This window comes from Elephas maximus, chromosome X, assembly GCF_024166365.1.
Source record: "Elephas maximus indicus isolate mEleMax1 chromosome X, mEleMax1 primary haplotype, whole genome shotgun sequence".
Taxonomy (NCBI): domain Eukaryota; kingdom Metazoa; phylum Chordata; class Mammalia; order Proboscidea; family Elephantidae; genus Elephas; species Elephas maximus.
In genome coordinates, this window is record NC_064846.1 from 178,016,511 (window position 1) to 178,040,530 (window position 24,020).

General features: G+C 50.9%; 1 protein-coding gene across 1 annotated transcript; it reads left to right on the forward strand.

Moving 5' to 3' along the window:
* The first annotated feature begins 663 nt into the window (after positions 1-663).
* LOC126068556 (interferon-induced transmembrane protein 3-like) lies at positions 664-2,154 on the forward strand. Its single transcript, XM_049871223.1, has 2 exons — positions 664-1,019; positions 1,803-2,154. The coding sequence occupies exons 1-2, from the start codon at positions 753-755 to the stop codon at positions 1,992-1,994; spliced, it is 459 nt and encodes a 152-aa protein (XP_049727180.1). The 5' UTR covers positions 664-752; the 3' UTR covers positions 1,995-2,154.
* The last annotated feature ends 21,866 nt before the right edge of the window (positions 2,155-24,020 follow it).

A 24,020-nucleotide genomic window follows, 5' to 3' on the forward strand; every position in this document is an offset into this window, starting at 1 on the left:
AGGATTGTGCTCCACAGGGTTTTCAAGGCTGTTTTTTTTTAATCTTTACAGGAGCAGATCACCAGGCCTTTCTTCCAAGGCACCTCTGGGTGATTTTCAATTGCCAACCTTTCAGCTAGTAGTAGAGCGCGTAAACATTTGGGTCACCCAAGAACTTCTTTGTAATAATAATAAACATTTATTGATAACTTGCCCTGTGCAATGCATGGTCCTGTTGTTGTTAGGTGCTGTTGAGTCAATTCTGACCCACAGAGACCCTACGTACAACAGAATGAAACACTGCCTGGTCCTGCTCCAGCCTCACAATAGTTGTTATGCTTGAGCCCACGGTTGCCGCCACTATGTCAATTCTTGTCCTTATGGGTCTTCCTTTTTTTCCCCTTACCAAGCATGATGTCCTTTTCCAGGGACTGGCCCCTCTTGATAACATGCCCAAAGTGTGTGAGAGGAAGTCTGACCATTCTTGCTTCCAAGGCACATTTTGGCTGTACTTTAAATGTATTGCTTCATTTTAACACTCACAGAAACCCTTCCAGGACAGCGCCCTAACTCTCCCTCCCCCTCCCCTCCTCTCAGGCTTGAAGTAATTCGAGCCTCTGAAATATGTCCCGCCTCCTTGGCCCATGGCCACCCCAATTCTTCAGCCTGGAAATAGAAACTTCTGAGAAATCGAAACTACTGAGAGAAGTGAGGCCAGGAAGCTAAACCTCTCACGCAAGACCCTCATCTACTGCTGGACGTCTCAGGAAACCATGAACCACACTTCTCAACACTTCTTCACTCGCGCAGGTACCAGCCTCTCTCCAGCCTACGAGATGCTCAAAGAGGAACATGAGGTGGAAATGTTGGGGGCTCCCCACTGCTCAGTGCCCCCTGGCCCCGTGGCGCCCGTGACATCCACCGTGATCAACATCCGCAGTGATACCTCGGTGCCGGATCATATCGTCTGGTCCCTCTTCAACACGATCTGTATAAACTGCTTCTGCCTAGGGTTTGTGGCCTTCGCCTACTCCGTGAAGGTGCGTGTGTGTGTGCCAGACACCAGGGGATTCTCCAGGAGGGTGCACTTGGGCGCTAGGGGTGCCCTCTGCCCACTTGGTTCTGGGGCTACCAAGGGTGTTTGTGTGTGTTCTTGTGTGTGCCTTTGTGGATGTGTGTGTGTCCATGTGTATGCATGTGCACGTGTGTGTGTCCGTGTTTACACATGTGCACATGTGTGTGCCGGGCACCTGGGCGATTCTTCACCAGGGCGGAGTGAGCACTTGGAGTGCGCTCCCCCCAGATGGGCCTGGCGGGGAGAAAGGACCTGTGTGTGTCCCTGCGTTAATATTTTTGTGTGTGTCTCTCTTGCGCGTGTATTTTATGTGTGCTTCCTTGTGAGTGTCTGTGTCTTGGGAGGGGGGTCTTTCACAGCGTAGATCAGCAATGACACCCCAGAGGGTGCTTGAGGATGTCCTTATCAGTCCATGTTCCCACAACTTCCCCAAAAAATGTTTGTCAGAGTTAACAGAGAAGTTCATCCCTCCCTCACCCTTGGGTTAGGGCTCCAGGCTGGGGCTGGGGTGGGGGGAAGGAAGGAAGGGTGGCACTGGGGCACAGCAGAGGGAAGACAAGCCCAAGGCTCCCTGAAAGGACTGGGGGATTGTGAGGAGGTCTCTGCCCCAGCAGGCAGGGAAAGAAACTGTCCTGCTAGGGCTCCATGGAATGGGCAGGGGGGGGGGGCTCTCAGATGTGGGTGAGGGCCAGTGCAGGCTGAACTGGGGACAGAGCTTCAGGTGCCCTCATTGTTTCCTCTCCTTCAGTCTAGGGACCGGAAGATGGTGGGCGACATGATAGGGGCCCAGAGCTACGCCTCCACAGCCAAGTGCCTGAACATTTGTGCCCTGCTCTTCAGTGTCCTGGTGACCATCGGGTTCATTGCTCTCGTGGCCAGTGGAGCCATGATAAGCCTCGATGCAATCTCAAAGCTCAGGCAGGCACAGGGGGGCCACTGACCGCTGCCCATTGCTGCTGCCTGAGCCCCCCAAGGCTCCACAGCTGGTCCTGCTTTCCCGCCTGTTGACACCCCACCCCAACTCTTGTCTAAAGCAGTTTGCACTCGATGATCTGTCTATAAACGAATTCAGTAAAGTTCCTCTGTGCGTAACGGGGAAACCCTGGTGTCATGGTGGTTAAGTGCTACAGCTGCTAACCTAAAGGTCAGCGGTTCGAATCTACCAGGCGTTCCTTAGAAACTATGGGGCAGTTCTACTCTGTCCTATAGGGTCACTATGAGTCAGAATCGACTCGACAGCAACGGGTTTGGTTTTGGTTTTTGGTGTGCAATGGTGCTGTGATATCGCCCGGGGAGAGGGTCCTGCTCTCAGTCACCAGTCTGCTCCTCAGCTGAGGGTCATCTCACCTTGTCCCACTACCAGGCAGAGCAGAGAGCAGGACACACCCTCAGGCCTGGCTGGTTCTGGCCTCAGGTGGGGCCACAGCTGGGCTGGAGTGGGGGCCCCTCTGACCCTGAGGTCTGAGCCCTGACGCAGGGCGGCTTCTTACAGGGGGATCGGTACTAGGAGGCACCCTCAGCCTCACACAGGGTGCAGAGGACCCTACTCAGGCACTCTGGGATGCCTAGGTCCAGCGGTCAGCCCTCTGGGGTGCACCTGGACCCTAGCTGTTCTGACAGGACCAAGCTTCCAGTGATCCCTTGTCTCTGGAGCACAGAGAAGGGAGAGCGCTAGCTCCTGAAGGGTCTTCCTCTGACCACCGCCCGGGAACCCGAGGGAAAGGTGGTTGGCCCCAGCTGGCGGCACCTCCTGCTTGGTAGCCCTGGATGAAAGAGGCTGCAGGTCCAGACTCAACTGCTCAGGCCTCAGGGAGGTTTTCCAGCCCATCCACGGGAGCCGGGCCTCTGTGGGGGCTGGGGCTACAGTTCCGGGAGGCGGGGCCGCCCTCTCAGTGATCCTGGGGAAGAACTTTCCCCCGGGTAGATCTGCAGCGGGGTGGGGAGCGGCCTGCCAGGGCCTACTTCCACGCCCTGCACGGTGGGGCAGGGGGTGAGAAGTCTGCGCGGCCCAGGCCCTCCTGGGACGGTCCTCATGGCTGGCCTCAGGGAGTGGGCCCTCCTGGCACATCTGGGTCCCAGCAGAGGGGACAACGGCCAGTCCAGTCTGCAGAAGCTCCGGCCCGTGCTTTCCCTGGTGTGTCCCCGATCCATCTTGGATCCACCCAGCCCCGACTTTTCATCCTCACTCCCCCTCCCCCAGCGTCCTAACTCTTCTCTGGCGGAGGCGCCGGCACCCCGCTCTCCCGGGGGTGCCCTTTACGTGAGCCCGGGGGGGGGGGGGGGCCGAGCAGGGCGGGAGGCTGGGCGGTGGGGAGGGGGCGCGCTGTCCCTGCCTGGTTGGAGACAGAGAACTGCTCCGGAAAGGGGGCGGCACCCCCTACCGGCGGCCGGCAGCTCCCGGGTCTGGGGGAACCAGCTGCCCCAGGACAGGACCTGGGCGGGTCCAACGTCCCCTTGGATGGACGGTGCTCGGCGTGGCCTGAAGCGGCCAGATTTGGGCCGGAAGCTCCCCTAAGCTGCACTAACTTGAGAGTCTGAGAGGGCCCTGCCAAGTGATGAGACCCCCACCGTCGTGCAGGCCCCCAGTGGCGTCATTAGGGTTGGTATCACCCGGTATGTAACTCATGGCGTCACCTCTGACTTAGAAAGTAATGTGGGGGTCATCACCCCCTGTCCTTGAGCATAGAGAATGTGACCCAACTGGAGCAGGACTCAGGGACTCACAAGGACACATCCACTGGGCCCTGAAGTATAACGATAATAGCTAAGATAATCTTGCAAACCATCTTTTAGGGAACTTTCACAGAAAGCCAATCAAACAGCACACAAAAGACTTTCTGGTCTTTATCTTTTTCTGTTAGCATTTAGTGAATAGAAATTTTTTGGCCCAATGAAGACCCTCCTGACTGTCGTTAGGGAAACCTGAAACCTTCACCCATGATGGTTAAGAAACACAATTCAAAACGTAGGATCAGAGTTTTCAGCCAATCTGTGAAAAGGTGAAGCTTTCAACGGTTTTGCCCATTTGTAACGTTAATAGATACTGATGACTCTAACCTTCTCTGGACTGGGGCAGACGTGGCTGTGGCAGCGTGCCTGTGCCTTTTCCCATCTCTGTTTATTCTGTAATACCCTTTGGACTTAGACAGACATGGCTCTGGCAGCATGCTTGTCCGGTTTTTCCATTTTGCCTCTGAAATATGCCGAATAAAACTTTCTTTTTGCTTTACTAAACTCTGTGATGTCTTTACACCTGGGTGGGCAGGCTGGCGGCCATCTCCCCTCTTCCCCCTTGGGCCAGCGGCCAGTTCCGCCCCTGCAGAACCGAGATCCCTCCCCTCCGCCCATCCCGCGCTCCCCCAGCACCTCTCTCTCCCTTTGGCCAAAGCCAAGACCCTCCTCTCCCTCCCATGGTGGCCGTCTGGCCGGCAGCCTGCACCCCCACTGGTAAGTGACACGTCTCCTTGGAGGCCCTCCCGCCCGAGGCACCCTGGGGTCATTTTGGTGTCATCGCCTGTGACAGTGAACCCACAGAGGCCTGAGGACGGACTTGACAGTCTGGAGGCCCTGGGCGCAGGCCCCGGCTCTCTGACCTGCACAGCCGCAGGCCCCTACCACCCGCCCAGGGCTCAGATGTGCGGGGCCCGCGGAGGCAAAGGGAGGTGGGTCCTTGTTCCCGGCAGCAAGTCTGAGGGTGGCTATAAGTAAGAAGGGTTTCAGACTGAGGCAGCGGACGAGAGGGGGAAAGTTTCTGCCGACGCCGCTACCAGAGTCTTATCTTGAAATTCAGAGGGGGGCCCGCAATTTAGAGGTTGCACTCGGGCTCTGGAAAAGGGCGCGCGAGCACTTTACAGATTGCCCTGTGGCGCTGTAAATGTGGGTGGGGAGCAATTTAGAGATTAGTTCTGGGACCTAGAAATGGTGGGGGGGGGTCAGTTTAGAGATTGCCACTGGGCGCTCTAAATCGGGGGCGGGGGTGCCTGCAATTTAGGGATTGCCCCTGGGTGCTCTAATTGAGGGGGCAACCAGGGGCGGATTAACCAGTAGGGTGGGACGGTATGGTTTACAGTAAGAAAGGTACTAATGGGCTTGATTGAGTTTACTTACTCATCTGTAGTGATCAGTTTCACAGGTTTCCCCACATCTGTGTTGTGCTGAAAACCAGAAGAAATTGCGCACAACAGATTATTAAATAAATAAACACAGGTAAGCCTCTAGGTACCTTCCTTATTGGGTCACCTTAACCTTAACCTAAACCTAGTGCGGTCGAGTCGATTCCGACTCCTAGCGACCCTATAGGACAGAGTAGAACTGCCCCATAGAGTTTTTTGGATGACCCTACCGCTCTTAATTGGGTAATCAGCCCCAAACCGACTGGCCTGCCGTTGGCTCCGCCCCCTCCCTGACCCGTCCGTTGTGGCGCTCCGGCCCCACCTCGCCTGCTGTGATCCCAGCTTCTCCCCAAGTTTGATGGGAGGTGGAGACCTGACCCGCTTTTAAGCTGGCTTCATTACCTGTGCCCTGAGACTCAGCCCCCTTTCGGGGCTCTGACCCATCCCTCCTCTTCAGGCTGCTGAGGAGGGAAGGTTGTCTAAGACAGGCCTCTCGTTCCACCTGCTGTGACCCAGCTCCCTTTCCCAGGGGGGAAGGTGAAGGTGGGTTCCCGCCCCCTCACTTTGTCCTGCCTTGGCCCTAACTTTGTCCCCAGGCTTGGAAATGTGCTCGAGGCCTGATAGTTTCAGACCTGCTCTCTACCTGTGTTCAGAGCCACACCTCCCAAGCTGAGTTTGGGCTCATGATGGTACAGAGAGGTGAGCATGGATTCAGACTGCCCTCTCCTGTCTCTGACCCCCAGAGGGGCTTCTATGGCTTCTCCTTCTGGCTCCTGGATTACTGAGACAAGAAAGACCTGGAGGGGATGCAGGAGCTGGAGCAGCAGTAGCAGGCCAGGGCCAGCCTGAAGTCCCCGGCCGCCAACCTCTTCACGGTCAGCAGGTGGAGGACGAGTGACCTGTGCAGTCTCGGGCCCAGAGGGCCTTGCACTTGACTGCTCCTGGCATGGCCTACGGCTGTGGTCCCCAACTTGTACAATCCAGGGGGTGGTGTCTGTGCTGGGACTTGAGGGCGTGACAACAAGCCCTTGGTGGATGACCCCTGCAGCCCCAAGTACAACACCAAAAAAAAAAAAAAAGAGAGAGAAGCGTTATCCTCAAGTTGATTCCGACACATCGCGACCCTACAGGACAGAATTTCCACACGGAGTTTTCAAGGAGCAGCTGGTGGATTCGAACTGCCGACCTTTGAGTTAGCAGCCGAGCTCTTAACCACTCTGCCACCAGGGCTCCGCAATGCCGAGGAGCTGGTCAGTTACTTCCTGCAGCTGGCTGCTGCTCAGGTAACCCCAGTATCCCAAGCCTATGGGACTGGTGCTGATAATTCAGGGCCCTTCCCGTGGCCTTGGCATTTCCTGTGAGGAAGGTAATTCCTTACTCACCATCACCATGTTCTCCTCTGGATTGGGGCACCTTCCTGATCAGAGCGGGAAGACCCCTCCCCCATTGCACACACTCCCCGAGACCATGAGACAGCCTGGCGCGGTACCTCAGTGTCCGCATCCTCTTGGTCAGCCTGAAGGAACTCATGGACAACTGTTGACTATTTTTATCTGTGTGTCACTATCTCCCACATGCCATTGTCCACTTTTTTTATATAAATTAATAGACTATTTTTTAGAGCCATTTTAGGGTTACAGAAAAATTGTACAGCAAGTACAGGGTTCCCATGTACTTCTGCCTCCCTGCATACAGTTTCTCCTATTATCATAAAGTCTTGATCACACACACACACATATATATCCAGGACACAGCTGCACACAGGTGGCCCAGGACACCCTGGCCTGAGGGCTTCCCTATCCCACCTGCTTTGCCTGCACTACCACAGCAACCATACTGAGAGGACCATAGACCTAGGCATGTTGGTGACAATGCAAACATGTGATTCAAGAACCTTGACAAGCTCATCTACCTGGTCAACACCCAGGTCAGTGTGCTCACCCAGGGTACCTGTGTGCACGTATGTGCTTGTATTTTTGCTTTGAGCCATAGTGATTGGTCCTGTAACAAATGACCACACACTTAATGGCCTAGAACTACAGAAACATATTGCCTTATGGTTCTCTCGGTCAAAAGTCCAACATGGTGGCTCCACAATAATAGTAGGAGACTTCAAAACACCACTTTCGGTGAAGGACAGAATATCCAGAAAGAAGCTCAATAAAGACACGGAAGATCTAAATGCCACAATCAACCTACTTGACCTCAGAGACATATACAGAACACTCCACCCAACAGCAGCCAAGTATACTTTCTTTTCTAGCACACATGGAACATTCTCTAGAATAGACCACATATCAGGCCTTAACAGAACCCGAAACATTGACATATTACAAAGCATCTTTTCTGACCATAAAGCCATGAAAGTAGAAATCAATAACAGAAAAAGCAAGGAAAAAAAAAAAATCAAACACTTGGAAACTGAACAACATCTTGCTCAAAAACTACTGGGTTATAGAAGAAATCAAGGACAGAACACAGAAGTCCAAAGTGGATCTCACTGGGCTGAAAGCTCGGTGTTAGCAGGGTTGCCTTTCTTTCTGGAGGCTCTGGAGAGAATCTGTTTCCTTACCTCTGCAGCTGCTAAAGGCTGCCCTCATTCCTTGGGGGGTGGCCCCTTCCTCCATCTTCCAGGCCAGCAACCCAGCATCTCTCTGACCTTACTCGGTAATTACGTCTTCCCTCCTGTCCTTTCACCTCTTCTGTCTTCCTCTTCCACTTTCAAAGATCCCCATAGTCATGAATTGAATTGTGTCCCCCAAAAAATACGTGTCAACTTGGTTAGGCCATGATTCCCAGTATTGCCTGGTTGTCCTCCCTTTTGTGATGTGTAATTTTATGCTAAAGAGGATTAGGGTGGGATTGTAATAACACCCTTCCTCAGTTCACCTCAATGATCACTCCCTGGGGTGTAGCCTGTACTACCTTTTATCTTAAAAACCAAAAACCAAACCCACTGCTCTCGAGTCGATTCCGACTAGTAGAGACCCTACAGGACAGAGTAGAACTGCCCCTTAGAGTTTCCAAGGAGAGCCTGGCAGATTCTAACTGCCGACCTTTATCTTACAAGAGATAAAAGGAAAGGGAAGCATGCAGAGAGTTGGGGACCTCGAACCACCAAGAAAGCAGCACTGGGAGCAGAGCGTGTCCTTGGGACCCGGGGTCCCTGCGCCTAAGAAGCTCCTCGACCAGGGGAAGATTGAAGAGAAAGACCTTCCTTCAGATCTGACAGTGAGAGGAAGCCTTCCCCTGGAGCTGACACCCTGAATTTGGACTTTTAGCCTACTTTACTGTGAGAGAATAAACCTCTCTTTGTTAAAGCCATCCACTTGTATGTCGCTTACAGCAGTGCTAGATGACTAAGACACCTGTGACGACATTTTGGAGCCCTGGTGGTACAGTGGTTAAGAGCTCAGCTCCTAACCAAAAGGTCGGCAGTTGGAATCCACCAGCCGCTTCTTGGAAGCTCTATGGGACAGTTTTACTCTGTCCTATAGGGCTGTTGTGAGCCAGAAACAACTCAACGGCCACAGGTTTTGGTTTTGGGTGAGGATATTGGGTCCAGCCGGATAATCCAGGATAATCTCCCTGTTTTAAAGTCAGCTGATTAGCAAATTTAATTCCATCTGGACCTTTACTTCCGTTTTGCCATGGAACCTTGGGTATTCACAGTTTCTGGGAATGAGGACATCTATGGGGGTGTGGACATTATTTTACATACCAGGAGTTGTTGGGGCAACCTCTGCAAACGGTCTGCGACTGGGGGCCTGTCAGCACAGAACCTTGTGTCATCTCTCCCATCTATGGTCCCCCTTCCTGTCAACCACATCCTCAGAGTCCTCCACCTACCCCACCTCCACGTCCTCACCTACCCACTCAGTTCCTGCACTGCTATTTCACCAAAAACACTCTAAACCATGTTGCTGAGGGCCTTCCAGCAGACATTTCTCAGTCCTCCTCCATATCCGGAGCCCTGGTGCCACAGTGGTTAAGAGCTTGGCTGCTAACCAAAAGGTTGTCTGTTCAAATCCAACCATGGCTCGTTGGAAACCCTATGGGGCAGTTCTACTGTCCTATGGAGTCGCTGTGAGTCAGAATCAACTTGACGGCATCAGGACTCCATATCCTGGGCCCTGAGGAGCCTTCAACACCCTGGGTCACTTCCTCCTGCATATACTATGCATTTGGCTACCAAGATGCCACCCTCTTGATTTTTCTCCTGCTAACAACTGCTCCTTTGCAGACTGTTTTGCAAACTCTGGAAATGGACGCTCTGGCTGCAGTTCCTGGCCCTGCCACTTACCGCCTCTGTGACCTTCGGCGGTGCTCTGAAATGCTCAGTGCCTTAGTTTTCTCATCTGTGAAATGGTTGTGATGGTGGTCCCCACCTTGCAGGGCTGGTATGGGAGTTGACTGGGTTCATATGCATACATTAGCAGAACATTGTCTGGCTCCTTGCAGGTGTTAGTGGTTGTTCATTATTATCTTTTTCTGGCTGGAAAACTCCTGCTTCTCCATCAAGACATGAGCTGCAGTGTTGTTACCCAATTAGGGTCCGTACCCTGGATCATTCGAGCCAATGAAATGTACTCCAAGTCAGAAAGAGTGAGAAAGTTTATTAAGGAGATGTATACATCAACGGGGACCCGGCAGCAACACAGACTGTCTCCATGGAGTCCCCAAGAGCAATTTTACATTAGGGCTTATATAGAATCTTATAAGGCTTAGAAGTGTCTTTGTAGTCCACGGATGGCCTGGCTGGAGGAGTTATTCATTACAAGATAGTGACAAAAGGCTCTTTATCAGACTAAAGATATACATATCAGATACCTGGGACCTGATTTTCCTGTGGGGGCTTGTAAGTCACAGGTGGTTGGACAGAACAAAACAAAGTTGTTTGCATCAGAGCAAACAAAGAACAAAGTCATCAACATTAGGTCAAAACAAAGTCATTAACAGGTATGTGAAGGAGGGGGCAGTCAGAGCAAGAAGAACTTACAGGGTCATCATGGTGTTAGTTATGTCAAGCTCTCAGTCGCCCATTTTGAAAAAGGAGAAAACATGCCGGGGAGTATTGAGGTCACAGTGTCTCCTCCTCCAGTATGGCTTCTCCAAACCCCAGGCTCTGTTCATACCCGATGCCACATCCAAGCCAATTTTAACCAATCGACTATTTGCTTAATGTCTCTTTTCCCATCTTGACTGGGAATTCCATGAGGGCAAGGGCTAGCCTCTCTGGTACTTGACTGTGTCTGCAGTCCTGGCATATGGAAGAACTGAGTGATTGCAGGCTGAGTCAACATGGCGTCTGTGTCTGGGTGTGTAAATGTGCCTACACCTGTGTGTGCCGGTATGTAGACGGGTGTGTACCCAGGTAAAGGGGCATAGTCCCACGTGCATCCCTTTATTTCCTCAAATATTTATTGAGCACCTACTGTGTACTGGGCACGGGGGTTTCAGCACCAGCAGAAGAAAGCTTCTTGTGTCTCTACCTTCCTCTGTTGAAGATGAGCCTCCATTCACCATAAAAACTGTGACATTTGGCACAAATAATTCTTCCTAAAAAAATTATTATTCCTCAGGGAGCATCTGGCTCACTTGGCATAACATACTTTATAAAGAAAATGTTTCACGTTCTACTTTGGTGAGTAGCGTCTGAGGTCTTAAAAGCCTGTGAGCGGCCATCTAGGAAAATCCACTGGTCTCACCCCCTTCGGGAGCAGGAAAGAATGTAGAAAACCAAAGATACAAGGGAAAGATTAGTTCAAAGGACTAATGGACCAGAACTACCACAGCCTCCAGCAGTCCGAGTCTGAGTCCAGTACAACTAGATGGTGCCCGGCTACCACGACCGACTGCTCTGACAGGGGTCACAATACACGGTCGTGGACAGAGCTGGAGAAAAATGTAGAACAAAATCCTAACTCACAAAAAAAGACCAGACTTACTGGCCTGACAGAGACTGGAGAAACCCTGAGAGTATGGCCCCCAGACACCCTTTTAGTTCAGTAATGAAGTCACTCCTGAGATTCACCCTTCAGACAAAGATTGGAAAGGCCCATAAAACAAAGTGAGACTAAAGGGGCACACCAGCCTAGGGGCAAGGGCTGGAAGGCAGGAGGGAAAAGGAAAGCTGGTAATTGGGAACGATATGCCGTGGGGTTGGCAACCAATGTCACAAAACAATCTATGTATTAATTGTTTAATCAGAAACTGATTTGCTCTGTAAAGCTTCATCTAAAGTACGATTAAAAAAGGGGCGGGGGGGCGGAGAAAAGATTATTCCTGCATTATACGAAAAACCATTGCTGTGGATTCGATTCTGACTCATAGGAACCCTACAGGACAGAGTAGAACTGTCCCCATAGGGTTTCCAAGGAGCAGCTGGTGGATTCGAACTGCCAATCTTTTGGTGAGCAGCCGAGTGCTTCACCACTGTGCCACAAGGGCTCCTCCTGTACTATAATGTCCAAGAAAACCCTATGGAACAGTTCTACTCTTTTAACACATGGGGTGACCATGAGTCGGTATTGCCTTGATGGCAACAAGCTTAGTTGGGTTTTTTTTTTTTTTTTAAATAAAGTCACAATTTTTCCACTAAGGTTTTCAGTAATAAAACCAAAATTATTTTTGAAGGTTTAGTACAATTTCAAGTTTATTCTTGCATCCCCGAGATTCTTTCAAGGTTGGTAATTATTTGGTTTTGTATTCATTTTCACACTTGGCTATTGTTTTGCACTCAAGACGTGTCTTAAGAGCACCTGATGGGTGAATGTGCACGCACGTATTGAAGCCTGTAGGTTCACACCTGTGTGCCCTCAGAGAAGACTCGCTCCAGGGACCCTCACCACTTCCGGGCCACCAGGAGCGCGCCAACACGCTGAGGGCTGGGGACTCTAGGAGGCGCTGAGGCGGGGGGCGAAGAGACACAGGCCTGGGTCTGGGTTTGGTTTGGGTTTGACCACTGAAGGGGATTGGACTTGGCCAACCAGGAATAACTGTGGAGGGTGACTCGGCCTTCCCTTCCATGATCCCCTATGGACCCAGTTGTTGGTCGCAGGGCTTCAAAGCGGTTTTGCCCGGTTCGGTCATGCCCGAGGAAGTGTCCCTGGAAGAAATCTGAATTTTTCTAAATTAGGGTGAACTGGAAAGATAGCTGGAATGGGAAAAATTATAGGTCAAAACCCTTCTAGAAACTTACTAACTTCTCTCTTGGAGAACAAGGGCAGCGCATCCATTGCATAGCAACCACATCTCTTGCCCTGGATTTTGAGCACAGTCCCAAGCCATGTTGCCCTGTTCATAGATGGCGGCGCCCTGCTCAGAGATGGCGGCGCCCCGCTCAAAGATGGCGGCTAACAGTGCTGCTTTGAATGTCGCTCAATCCTGCCAATAACCCAATCTCACGCATCAGGCTCCTGAAAGGGCTCACGACGCCTCTTCCAAGTCTCCCATTCCAGGGCTTCGATCTGTGATTTTTCCCATTCCCCGTACCATGCCGAATCTGCCAAATGGTAAAACGTTGGGTCTCTTCCTGTTTCCCTTTGTCAGCCAGGACTGAGCCGGTTTGAACCAGTTGGAAGCCCGGGTTGGCGGCTCTGCCTGCAGAAGCTTTTAAGTTGCATTCCGGCGTTTTGGGCTGGGCCGGGCTAAACGGGGCGGGGTAGACACGGAGCCCGACACCCACGTGGCCCCGAATGTCACATGTGCCTCCAGAAAACGTTTCTAAATCCCCTCCCAGAGTGGGAATCAAGGCAGGATCCTGGGCCAGCCCGGAACGCCTGGGAGGGGACCCTGAGCCTGGTTGCGGCCCCTCGTGGGGCCTGGTTAACAGATGTGCTCTTAATTTTTTTTTTCCTAGTCTCTCTCTAAAGAGAGGGACCATCTAGCAGGCCCACAGGCCCAAGGAGGGTTCCCCAGCCTAGCCCGGGTCCCATGTGCATCCCGGTGGCTTGATGCACCTCCCAAATGCCTTACAAAGCCTCCATGCAGAGGAGGAGACCTGAGGAGCTGACCAGGGAAGTCTGGGCAAGAGAGGCCCCAGCCTGTCAACCGCCCCTTGTTTGACGCGGATTACTGGGTGGAAACTCAGGTTCTTACTTGACATTACTCCTATTGGCCAATAAAGGAGAGACCGAGGTGAGAGAATGAAAAGACACCTTTATTTCTTTTTACAAGGAAATGGTGCTTACTGTTGCCAAGGCTACTGGCCAAGGGCGGGCAGGCAGGCTACTTTTTTTTTTCTTAATTGTGCTTTAAGTGAAAGTTTATAAATCAAGTCAGTCTCCCATACAAAACCTTGTATACACCTGGCTATATACTTCTAGTTGCTCTCCCCCTAATGAGACAGCACACTCCGTCTCTCCACCCTGTGTTTCCGTGCCCATTCAGCCAGCTTCTGTCCTCCTCGGACTTCTCATCTCCCCTCCAGATAGAAGCTGCCCAGATAGTCTCATGTGTCTTGATCCAAGAAGCCCACTCCTCACCAGTATCATTTTCTGTCTTGTAGTCCAACCCAATCCCTGTCTGAAGACTTGGCTTTGAGAATGGTTCTTGTCTTGGGCTAACAGAAGGTCTGGGGACCATGACCTCCCGGGTCCCTCTGGTCTCAGTCAGACCATTAAGTCTGGTCTTTTTACTAGAATTTGGGGTCTGCATCCCACTGCTCTCCTGCTCCCTCAGGGGTTCTCTGTTGTGTTCCCTGTCAGGGCAGCCATTGGTTGTAGCTGGGCAGCATCTAGTTCGGGTCTCAGGCCAATAGTAGTCTTTGATTTATGTAGCCAATTCTGATTCTTTGGCTCATACTTACTTTGTGTCTTTGGTGTTTTTCATTCTCCTTTGCTCCAGGTGGGTTGACCCCAATTGCTGCATCTTAGATGGCCACTCGCTAGTGCTTAAGACCCCAGACACAGGTAGGGTACTTTTAAAGGGGTTTAGAAGTAGGGAGTTCATACATACATGTTATGTCAGCAACATTTATAGTGGTACTAGTACTAGGCAGGTGCAATGGGGTTTACATACAACCTCCAAGCAAAAGCAGGATTCAAATGCAAAGCTGGGGGGGCCGTGGGGGGAGGTTCAAAGGAAAGGACTTTTCAATACAACACTGTGGCGGAGGAGGCCAGCTAAAGAATACAGCAGTGTGGGGGTCCTGTCTCCTAAGAACCTCTGGTGGCAGGATTGGACTGAGTCATGCTTGACCCTCACTTTGGGCCTGGTTGTTGCACATGTGCCCGTTTACAAGGTATTCAAGTTCCCCCCCAAATGGGGGGGGGCAGCATCCTGGGCTGGACGAGGAAGCCTGTGGAGGGTGCCAGGGACCCAGATGCTATCCCTTGTGAGCCCTGGGCATTGGGAGCACCTCTGAAAAGTTTATGTCTTTCTGTAGTGGCCGAGACCAGCAGAGGCAGCTGTGAAGGCTCAAGGTCAGTGCCGTGAGCCTGTTCATTGTCCAGCATGCAGCCTGGCCCAACAAACACTCTTGAAAATGTTTCTAAGTCTCACTCCCGTGGCAGGGACCAGCATGGGCCAGCCTGGGAGGTTCAGGGAGGCTGCCTACACCATTCTGTGGTCCCACATAGGGCCTGGGTATGGCAGGTGTCCCTAAAAAAGGTTGACAACTCCAAATCCTAGTCTGGGACCAGCCCAGGCCAGACGAGAAGCCCAGGAGAAGGTGCCCTGGGTCCGGCCACAGCCCATGTGGACCCACTTGTAGGACGAACCTCCCAAAACTGTTTCAGCGGGGAGCATACGCCTGGGCTGGCAAGAAAGGCCTGGCCGTGGTGAAACCATGTCAGACTGTGCCTCCCTGCCAATTTTTCTCTCTGTCCAAAGGAGAGAACCAGCCTGAACCAGCCAGCGATGTCTGGGGAGTGTGTCCTGCCCAGGTCATGGCCCCGGAAGGGGCTTAGCCTCAATAAGCATCTCCCCAAAACATTTCTAAGTCACCTTCTGGTGATGGAGGCCAGCCTTGGTCAGAGAGGCCCCAGGAGGGCATCACCAGGCAGGGCCTTGATTCCATAGTTGTTAAAATGCCTCCCCCTGAAAGTTTGCTAAGCCCCCTCCAGAGGCCAGGACCAGTCTGAGTAGAACAGGGCAGCCTAAGTAGGTAGCCCCAGCCTAGCCTTGGTGCTATGTGGTGCCTGTGATGGGTGCACCTCTTGAAAATATTTCCAAGTCTCCTTCCGGATGGGAGAACTGCGTAGTAGCCATGGAGGAGGTGCAGGGAGGCCGTGTCCCTCATTGGATCTAGTCATAGGAGGAGCCCCTAAAGTATTTGTAAGTCCCCCTTCACTGGTATGGACAGGCCAGAGCCAGCCAGGGAGGCCTAGGGCAGGTGGTCTGGTCTTAGAAGGCACCCACCAAAAATGTTTCTAATCTCCTCCAGTGGTGTGGACCAGACTGGGTGGGCCAGTGTGGCTTGAGGAGTGTGAGCAGACCTCAGCCAACTCCCTCTTGGGCCCTGGTCACTGTATTCTTTCACTCTGAGAGGGGACACAGACCAGGCCAGGAGGGAGGCTGGGTGTGGGGGAACCAGGCCTGGTGTTGGTCCTGCTTGGGTGGCAGATTTTAAGACTCCTAACAGAAAAGATTTCTGAGTCCTTCTCACTAGCCTGGGACTGGTCCAAGCCAGAGAGGAATGATCGTGGAGGAACCCCCTAGCCTGCCCATGGCCCTGTGTGGGACCAGATTGAGGATGTGGCTCTCAATGTTTTCTAAGCCCCCCTCCCACCTTAGGGGGAGCAGACCCAGGCCAACCAGGGAGGCCTGGAAAGATGCCCCAGGTGCACCCAATGAGCCGCTTAGGGCCTGGGCATTGGACGGACTTCCGGAAGACACTTCTAAGTTCCCCTGTGAAGGCCAGGCCTAGCCTGGCCAGCCATGGAGGCCACAGTCCTGCTTTGGGCCCTGTGTCTGGAGGTGCTCCCTGAGAAGGTGCCTAAGCCCCCTGCTTGGTGGGGTCTGGTCAGGTGCTGGGCACAGCCGCGTCTGAGTTTGTATCGGTTGTCACACGTGCCTCTTGAAAAAGTTTTCCAGTCCCCCTCTGGAGAAGGCCACAGGCCTGGGCTGAGTAGAACACCTTAGGAGGGCTCTCCAGTCCTGCCACTGCCCCTGTGGGGCCCAGTTTCTGGATGTGACACTTACAAAATTTTCTGTCTCCCTCTAGAGGAAAATACCAGTAGGAGCCCTGGTGGCACAGTGGTGAAGCATTTGGCTGCTAACCAAAAGGTCAGCAGTTCAAATCCCCCAGCCACTCCTTGGAAATACTAGTCTGTCCTGTGGGGTTGCTGTGAGTCGGAAGCAACTTGATGGCAATGGGTTTGTTTTTTTTGCTTGTTTATATAGGATCATAGCGAGTTCTTAACCACTACATCTCCAGGGCTCCATGACCCTATATAGGAACATATATATATATTGTTGTTGTTGAGTGCTGTCAAGTTGGTCCTGACTCATAGTGACCCTATAGGACAGAGTAGAACCATCCCATAGGGTTATCAAGGAGTGGCTAGTGGATTCAAACTTCTGACATTTTGGTTAGTAGGAAAGCTCTTAAGCACTGCGTCACCAGGGCTCCATATATATGTATAGGGTCACATTAGCTAATGGGGTCCGCATGTGACCATGGCTGAGACCAGACCATTCCCCGCCCCCCCACCTCGGGCCTCTCAGAATGACTTAAAAAAAAAAAAAAAAAAACCTGTTGCGGAGTTGATTCCAACTCTCTCTATATATGACCGTATACACATATATATGTGGCTCCAACAATGGGCAGAAGCATAACAATGATTGTGGGCATGGTTCAGGAACAGCAGTGTTTTGTTCTGTTGTAGGTAGGGTCGCTATGAGTCACAACGGACCGGAGGGCAGCTAACAACAACAACATGTGACCATATATATATATATATAAAACCACATATATCCATGAGACTATAAACCCATTGCCATGGAGTCGATTCCTACTCATAGCGACCCTATAGGACACAGTAGAACTGCCCCATGCAATTTCCAAGGAGCGCCTGGTGGATTCGAAGTGCTGACCTTTGGGTTAGCAGCCTTAGCTCTCAACCCAAATGCTACCTAGGTTTCCATACATGTGACTATATATAGTTGGAATCGGGTTTGGTTTTGGGGGGGGAGTCATCCCGAGACGCCCAGGAGGGGGTTCTGGTCCTAGCCACAATCACACGTGGACCCCATTAGCTGATGTGTCTCCTGAAAGTGTTTCTAGGTCTCCCTCCAGAGTGGCTAGGGATGGCCCTGCAGGGCCATCTCCCGTGGGGCTTGGTAACCACCCTTGATTTCCAAAAACGTTTAAGTCCTCCTCCAGATGGGGAGACTGATGGGGATGGCCAGGGAGGGCCGTGGAGGGCGCTCCCACAGCCTCACGTGGGGCCTGGTCATCAGGGGCACCTTCCAGAAGTGTTGTCTGTGTCCCCCGCCCAGGACAGAGGCGTCCTAGACCAGCGTGTCACCCCCGACTGCTGTAGGCGGGTGCTCCTGGCCTGAGACGCCCACCAGGCCCCCTCTGCAGGCCGCCTATGCGGTCCACGTCGGTCCAGGTTGTGCCGGTTGTCGGGCGCCACCTGGCGGCCACCTTTGTGTCGTCCCAGGCGCTCTGGCGGCCAACATGTGGGGTGGGCTTTGGCCGCCAGGGATGGCAGTGAGGAAAACCTGGTGGCCTAGTGGTTAAGTGCTAAGGCTGCTACCCAAGAGGTCAGCAGTTCGAATCCGCCTTGGAAACTCTATGGGGGCAGTTCTACTCTGTCCTTAGGGTCGCTATGAGTCGGAATCAACTCGACGGCAGTGGGTTTGGTTTGGTTTGGTTTGATGGCAGTGATGCTGCCCTAAAGGGAGTCCCTTGAGAGGTCACTGCAGCTAGAGGGGAGAGCCAGCATCTGGGAATTGAGTGGCTGGCAGGAGGTCCCCTCTGCCCATAGGCAAGATTAACCACAGGAAAGATTAAGATTCACAACATATAGGAAAATCACAATCACAATCACGAAGTGGTGGACAACCACACAATACTGGGAATCACAGCCTAACCAAGTTGACACATATTTTGGGGAAACACAGTCCAATCCATGACAACCTCCTTTTGACAACTAGGAGCCCTGGTGGCACAACAGTTAAGAGTTTGGCTGCTAACCGAAAGGTCAGCAGTTCAAAGCTGCTCCTTGGAAACCCTATGGGGCAGTTCTACTCTGTCCTACAGTGTTGCTATGAGTTGGAATCATCTCGATGGCAAAAGATTTTTTTTTTTAAACTAATATCTTCTCTTCTAAATTATTACCAATAATTAACCTGTTGTCAGTTCCCATTGAGCTGTCTCCGACTCCTGGGGACCTTACTTGTAATGGAATGAAACCTTGCTAGGTCTTGTGTCATCACGATTTATCTATGGATATGTTTGAGTCCTGTTAGTCAACATTCTTTTCTGATTCATAGGGTTTTCATTGGCTAATTTTCAAAATGCTTCTGCAGGCCTTTCTTCCCAGCCTGTCTTAGTCTGGAAGCTCTGCTAAAACCAATTTACTATGGGTGGCCCTGCTGGTATTTGAAATACCCAGAGACATAGCGTCCAGCATCACAGCGACATGCAAGCCACCACAGAATAACAAACCAATACACCCACAACAACAACCTGTTACCTTGGAGTTGGTTCGGACTCAGTGACCCTGCAGGACAGAGTAGAACTGCCCCATAGGATTTCCAAGGAGCAGCTGGTGGATTTGAACTGCTCACCTTTTGGTTAGTAGCTGTAGCTCTTAACCACTGTGCCACCAGGTCTCCTGTTAGATGTATGGTCCTTGAAAATTTCTCTCCCAATCTTTAGATTGTCTTTTCATTTTGTTGATAAAGTCATTTGAAGAACAAAATAATTTTCACAAGGTCCCATTTATCTATTTTGTCTTTTGCTGCTTGTGCTTTTGTGTTCATGTCCATCATTAAAAGCAGGTCCCACAGCCTTACGATGAGTGCCAGCTTTTAATCCCAGTGAGTTTTTTCATTACAAAATTCCCGACTACAGTAGAATTACTGGTGCACTTTCAGCATCGGGATATTATTCAAGATATAAAATTAATAAGATCATGAATGAATATTGAATAGAGTAAAAATAATATTTTAATATTGTAAAAATAATTTCAATGACCATAATCAGCACCACCCAATTTATGTGAGGTAGAGGTCAAATACATTGCAGATTGCCATATTCTCCAAGCTGCTGTACCACTCTATCCCTGACAGAGGTGCTCTGCCTCCCCTCAGTACTGTTCCCTCCCCCTGTTTAGGTTTGGCAATGGGATGCAAAGCCTCACAGACCTCACAAGCTGTGCTTACACTTAAGTGGCTTATTAAGGAAGTAACAGGAAGTAACTCAGGAGCAGTATCGGAAATATGTAGGCAAAATCTCTGTTCCTCAGTGCATGACAGCTCTCTCAGCCATGCACAGCTCCTCTCAGCCTCCTGAGGACAGGCTCCCTTTGGCTCTTCAGGACGGGCTCCCCTGGGCCCCCCTCAGGACACAGTCCCCGCAGCCCCCTCAGGACGGGCTCCTCTCAGCTCCCTCAGAATAGGCTCCACTCATCCCCTCAGGGCAGGGTCCCCTTGACCCTTAAGGCCAGGCTCCCCTGTGTCCCCTCAGGAGGGCTCGCCTCCTTACCATCAGAACAGGCTCCCCTTGGCCCCCTGAGAACAGACTCCCCTCAGCCCCCTCAGGACAGGCTACCCTCCATCCCATCAGAACAGGCTCCCCTCGTCCCCCTCAGACCAGGGTCCCCTCAGCCCCCACAGCACAGGCTCCTCTCAACCCGATGAGGATAGGCTCCCCTTGGACCTCTGAGGACAGGCTCCCCTCAGGCCCCTGAGGACAGGCTCCCCTGGAACCCCTCAGGACAGGCTCCCCTCAGCCCCCTAAGGACAGGCTCCCCTCAGCCCCCTAAGGACAGACTCCCCTCAGCCGTCTTAGGACAGTCTCCCCTCAGCCCCTCAGAGCAGGCTCCCCTCGGCCCCCCGAGGACAGGCTCCCCTCAGCCCCCCGAGGACAGGCTCCCCTCAGCCCACTGGGGATGTTACCACAAATCTCGGATTCCAGCCGCCTGCCCAAAGCCAGGACTGAGACAGGACGAGGTAAAAGGCAAGAGGGCTTTACTGAACACTGGTATTCAAGGGACAGAGGGGGTTAAGTTTCTCCCAAATTCTAATTCTAAAGAGCTTGCAGGAGGGTTTTGTAGGGGGAAGGTCAGGGTTAGCCCACAGTTGGCCTTATACATCACAAAACAACTATAAGAAACCCTTTATTAAACTAAAGATATGCATATCAGACATCTGGACTCTAATCAATATGTTTGTAACAGGCTGGAAAAAAACTTGCATAAGAATCTCTCAGCTGGTGAAACTGTTCTGCTAAGTCCACTTGGCTGAGATAGTGAGCAAGAAAGAAGTTGTAGATTAAAAATGCCAGGCAGCCTTTCTGCCCTTTTGCAGGCTAAAGGCCATTTCTCAAGAGAACAAAGAAGAGAAGAGAGACCAAGGCCACAGGCACTGAGAGAGCTCCGCACCCCTTTGGACGAGATCCGTGCACTGGTGCAATATAAAAGTGTTTAGCGGTTACTTAGAGCATCATTACGGCGTTAGTCACCTCAAGCTCTCAATCACGCATTTTGAAGAGGAAAAAACACGTTGTAAGGTATTAGGGTGTCTGTTATGATTAAGAGTGGAACAGGCTGCTCGGCCATATCTTGAACAGAGCCTGTGCCATTTTCTAAAGACTAGAGATTAATCACAGCTTATACAGCTATACTAAAACAAACTAGAAAATATATTCTCTCTACTTTAATATTAAAACACTGGAGAAAATGTATTTTCTCTACTTGAAGGATAGGCTCCCCTTAGTCCGCTGAGGACAGGCTCCCCTCGGCCCTGGCAGAACAGGTTCCCCTCGGCCCTGGCAGGACAGGCTTCCCTCAGCCCTGGGAGGACAGGCTCCCCTAGGCCCCCTGAGGACAGGCTCCCCTGGGTCCCCTGAGGACAAGCTCCCCTCAGTCCCCTCAGGCAGGCTCCCCTAATCCCCTTCAGGACAAGCTATCCTCGGCTCCCTCAGGACAGGCTCCCCTGGGCCCCCTGAGGACATACTCCCCTGGGCCCTCTGAAGACAGGCTCTTGTTGGCACTACCTTCTGTGACCACTAATCTGCCACTGGGCCCCCCAGCATTTTTCATTTTGTCCAGATTGATGGACATTTTCTGGGTGAGCTGTAAACAACTTGTGGTTTGATACTTTTTTTTCTGGTTCTGAGTGTTTCTCACACTAAAGCCCTAGAAACCTTTTAACTGACCAGTAAGTCGTCTGTGCATGTTAACTCCAAGACCTACACTTGCCATACCATACGTAAAAGCTCTCCTACAGTCCCAAAGTGTCGTTGCTTTGTTCCTAGGTGAAATCCCCTGTGTGGCCTTATGTCCAAGCATGTGGTAGTTTCCTCTCTGGTACCTCTGAGTACTAAACTCTATTAGTTTTCTGGCTTTCTCCTATGAGTCTCACTTCTGTCGCTCTTGTCAGACTATCCCCTACAGCAAGAAACCCCATTTCAGTCCAAATTAAGACATGCATCCCATGGTCCACAATACATATATATATATATATATGGAAAGCCTGGTGACATAGTTGTTAAGAATTTGGCTGCTAACCAAAAGGTTGGCAGTTGGAATCCACTAGACACTCCTTGGAAACCCTATCAGGCAGCTCTACTCTGTCCCGTAGGGTCACTATGAGTCCGAACTGACTCGACAACAATGGGTATGGGAGTACGTGTGTGTATATATATATATGTTTGGTGCTTTAGATGAAGGTTTACAGAAGAAATTAGTTTCTTATTAAACAATTAACACACATGTGGTTTTGTGACATTGTTTGCCAACCCAGCGACATGTCAACACTCTTCCCTTCTCCATCTTGGGTTTCCCATTTCTGTTCGTCCAGCTTTCCTGTCTCCTCCCGCCTTCTTGTCCTTGCCCCTGGGCTGGTGCGCCCATTTAGTCTCATATACACTTGTTGAAAATGCTGTTGGGCAAAATGGACCATTGATCCAATTCGGAATTCATCACTTCTTGGGTTTGGTGTGCTTGAGGGTTTTGTTTTTATAATTTTGACCAAGATTACAGAAAAGGAGACATATTATGTATTTGTCATCTTGATAGCTTTCCTTAAAGGGCAGTGAGGCAAATTATGCATCTAAAATGTTTAACACAACACCTGAGGGAGAATAAGTGCTCAGTAAGGAGTATCTACTATTATTTTTATGGAAACCCTGATGGCATAGTGGTTAAGAGCTACATCTGCTAACCAAAAGGTGGGCAGTTCAAATTTACCAGGCACTCCTTGGAAACTCTATGGGGCAGTTCTACTCTGTCCTGTAGGGTCACTAATCGACTCAACGGCAATGGGTTTATTATTATTATGGGCGAGTCAAATGGATTTGGATTTTCTGCAACATCTAATGGGAAGGTAGGAACAATTTACCATCTGAAAACCATTGTGAGAACCTTGGAATTTTGTTAACACTCTTTCTTTGAGGACACTGAAGCAGGCAGTCCTGAAACGGTTATTAAGGGTTATTAACCATCCTATAATACTTGTTTTTCAGAAAAATCTACTCTTGCTCCGTTTTTGTTACAACTTTTCCAGCACTTCACCATGATTGCTTGACTCCCCAGGTTCCTTCTCCTCTCCTGGCAGGAGGCTGAGGCGCAAGTGCACAGATTTCAAATTGACCCGCTATATGACCTTCCTGGGGTGATAGTAGCGCGCCATGGCCATTTTTTTTAGGGCTGTGTGCAGTATTTTTAGAGCCGTGCACAAAAACCCACTCAGTAAAATTATGCGGACTGTGCACACATCACAAAACTAAACACCTTCCCCTTGCTGTTCTTGCATATGTATGTCACTCCCTATAAAACCAGCAAGTCTGCCCTGGACCAGGGAGCTGGCAGCATTAGGTCACGAGACCCTGCCATTCTCCCAGTTTGCAAACTGTGAATAAACCTTTCTGTTCTTCCAATCTTGTGTCTTGTTGTTGTTAGGTACCATCGAGTCGGTTCTGACTCATAGCAACCCTGTGCAAAACAACAAAACACTGCCCGGTCCCGAGCCATCCTTGCAATCCTTGTTATGCTTGAGCTCATTGTTGCAGCCACTGTGTCAATCCACCTCGTTGAGGGTCTTCTTCTTTTCCGCTGACCCTGTACTCTGCCAAGCATGATGTCCTTCTCCAGGGACTGATCCCTCCTGACAACATGTCCAAAGTATGTAAGACGCAGTCTCGCCATCCTTGCTTCTAAGGAGCACTCTGGTTGTACTTCTTCTAAGACAGATTTGTTCATTCTCTTGGCAGTCCATGGTATATTCAGTATTCTTCACCAACGCCACAACAACCCTGTGTCTGGCTGGCTTCAGTTCACTAGTCTGCTTGACAAGAACCTATGAGTTGAGGGCTTCAACACCAGGTTGTTCATGAATGACTCTCAGGAAAGAAAAAAGCCACAGCAATAGATAATTTGTGTCATTTGTAGACAATGTGATTTGTCTTTCCAATGAGTTGGTAGAAAGGCCAATGCAGATATTTTTAAATGGAGAGCTGAAGTTATAGAATGTCATTGTTTTTGGTGTTCAAATCAATTGAATATAGTATGATGAGTAGAAGGGATAGGAAGAAAAATAGGAATATATATCATGTTATATCCAGCCATTCAGCTTCTTGAATAAACACAGAACATTGCACTTTGGTGAGTAGCATCTGGGGTCCTTTCCACAATGGATTTGCTGTGTCCATACAACCAACTACTGTCCCTTCCTGC

What these genes read in the sequence shown, in the direction of transcription:
- LOC126068556 (XM_049871223.1), top strand. Translation starts at nt 753, where the DNA reads ATGAACCACACTTCTCAACACTTCTTCACTCGCGCAGGTACCAGCCTC. An exon ending in CCTTCGCCTACTCCGTGAAG is followed by an intron (nt 1,020 to 1,802) that starts GTGCGTGTGTGT and finishes CCTCTCCTTCAG; the next exon opens with TCTAGGGACCGGAAGATGGT.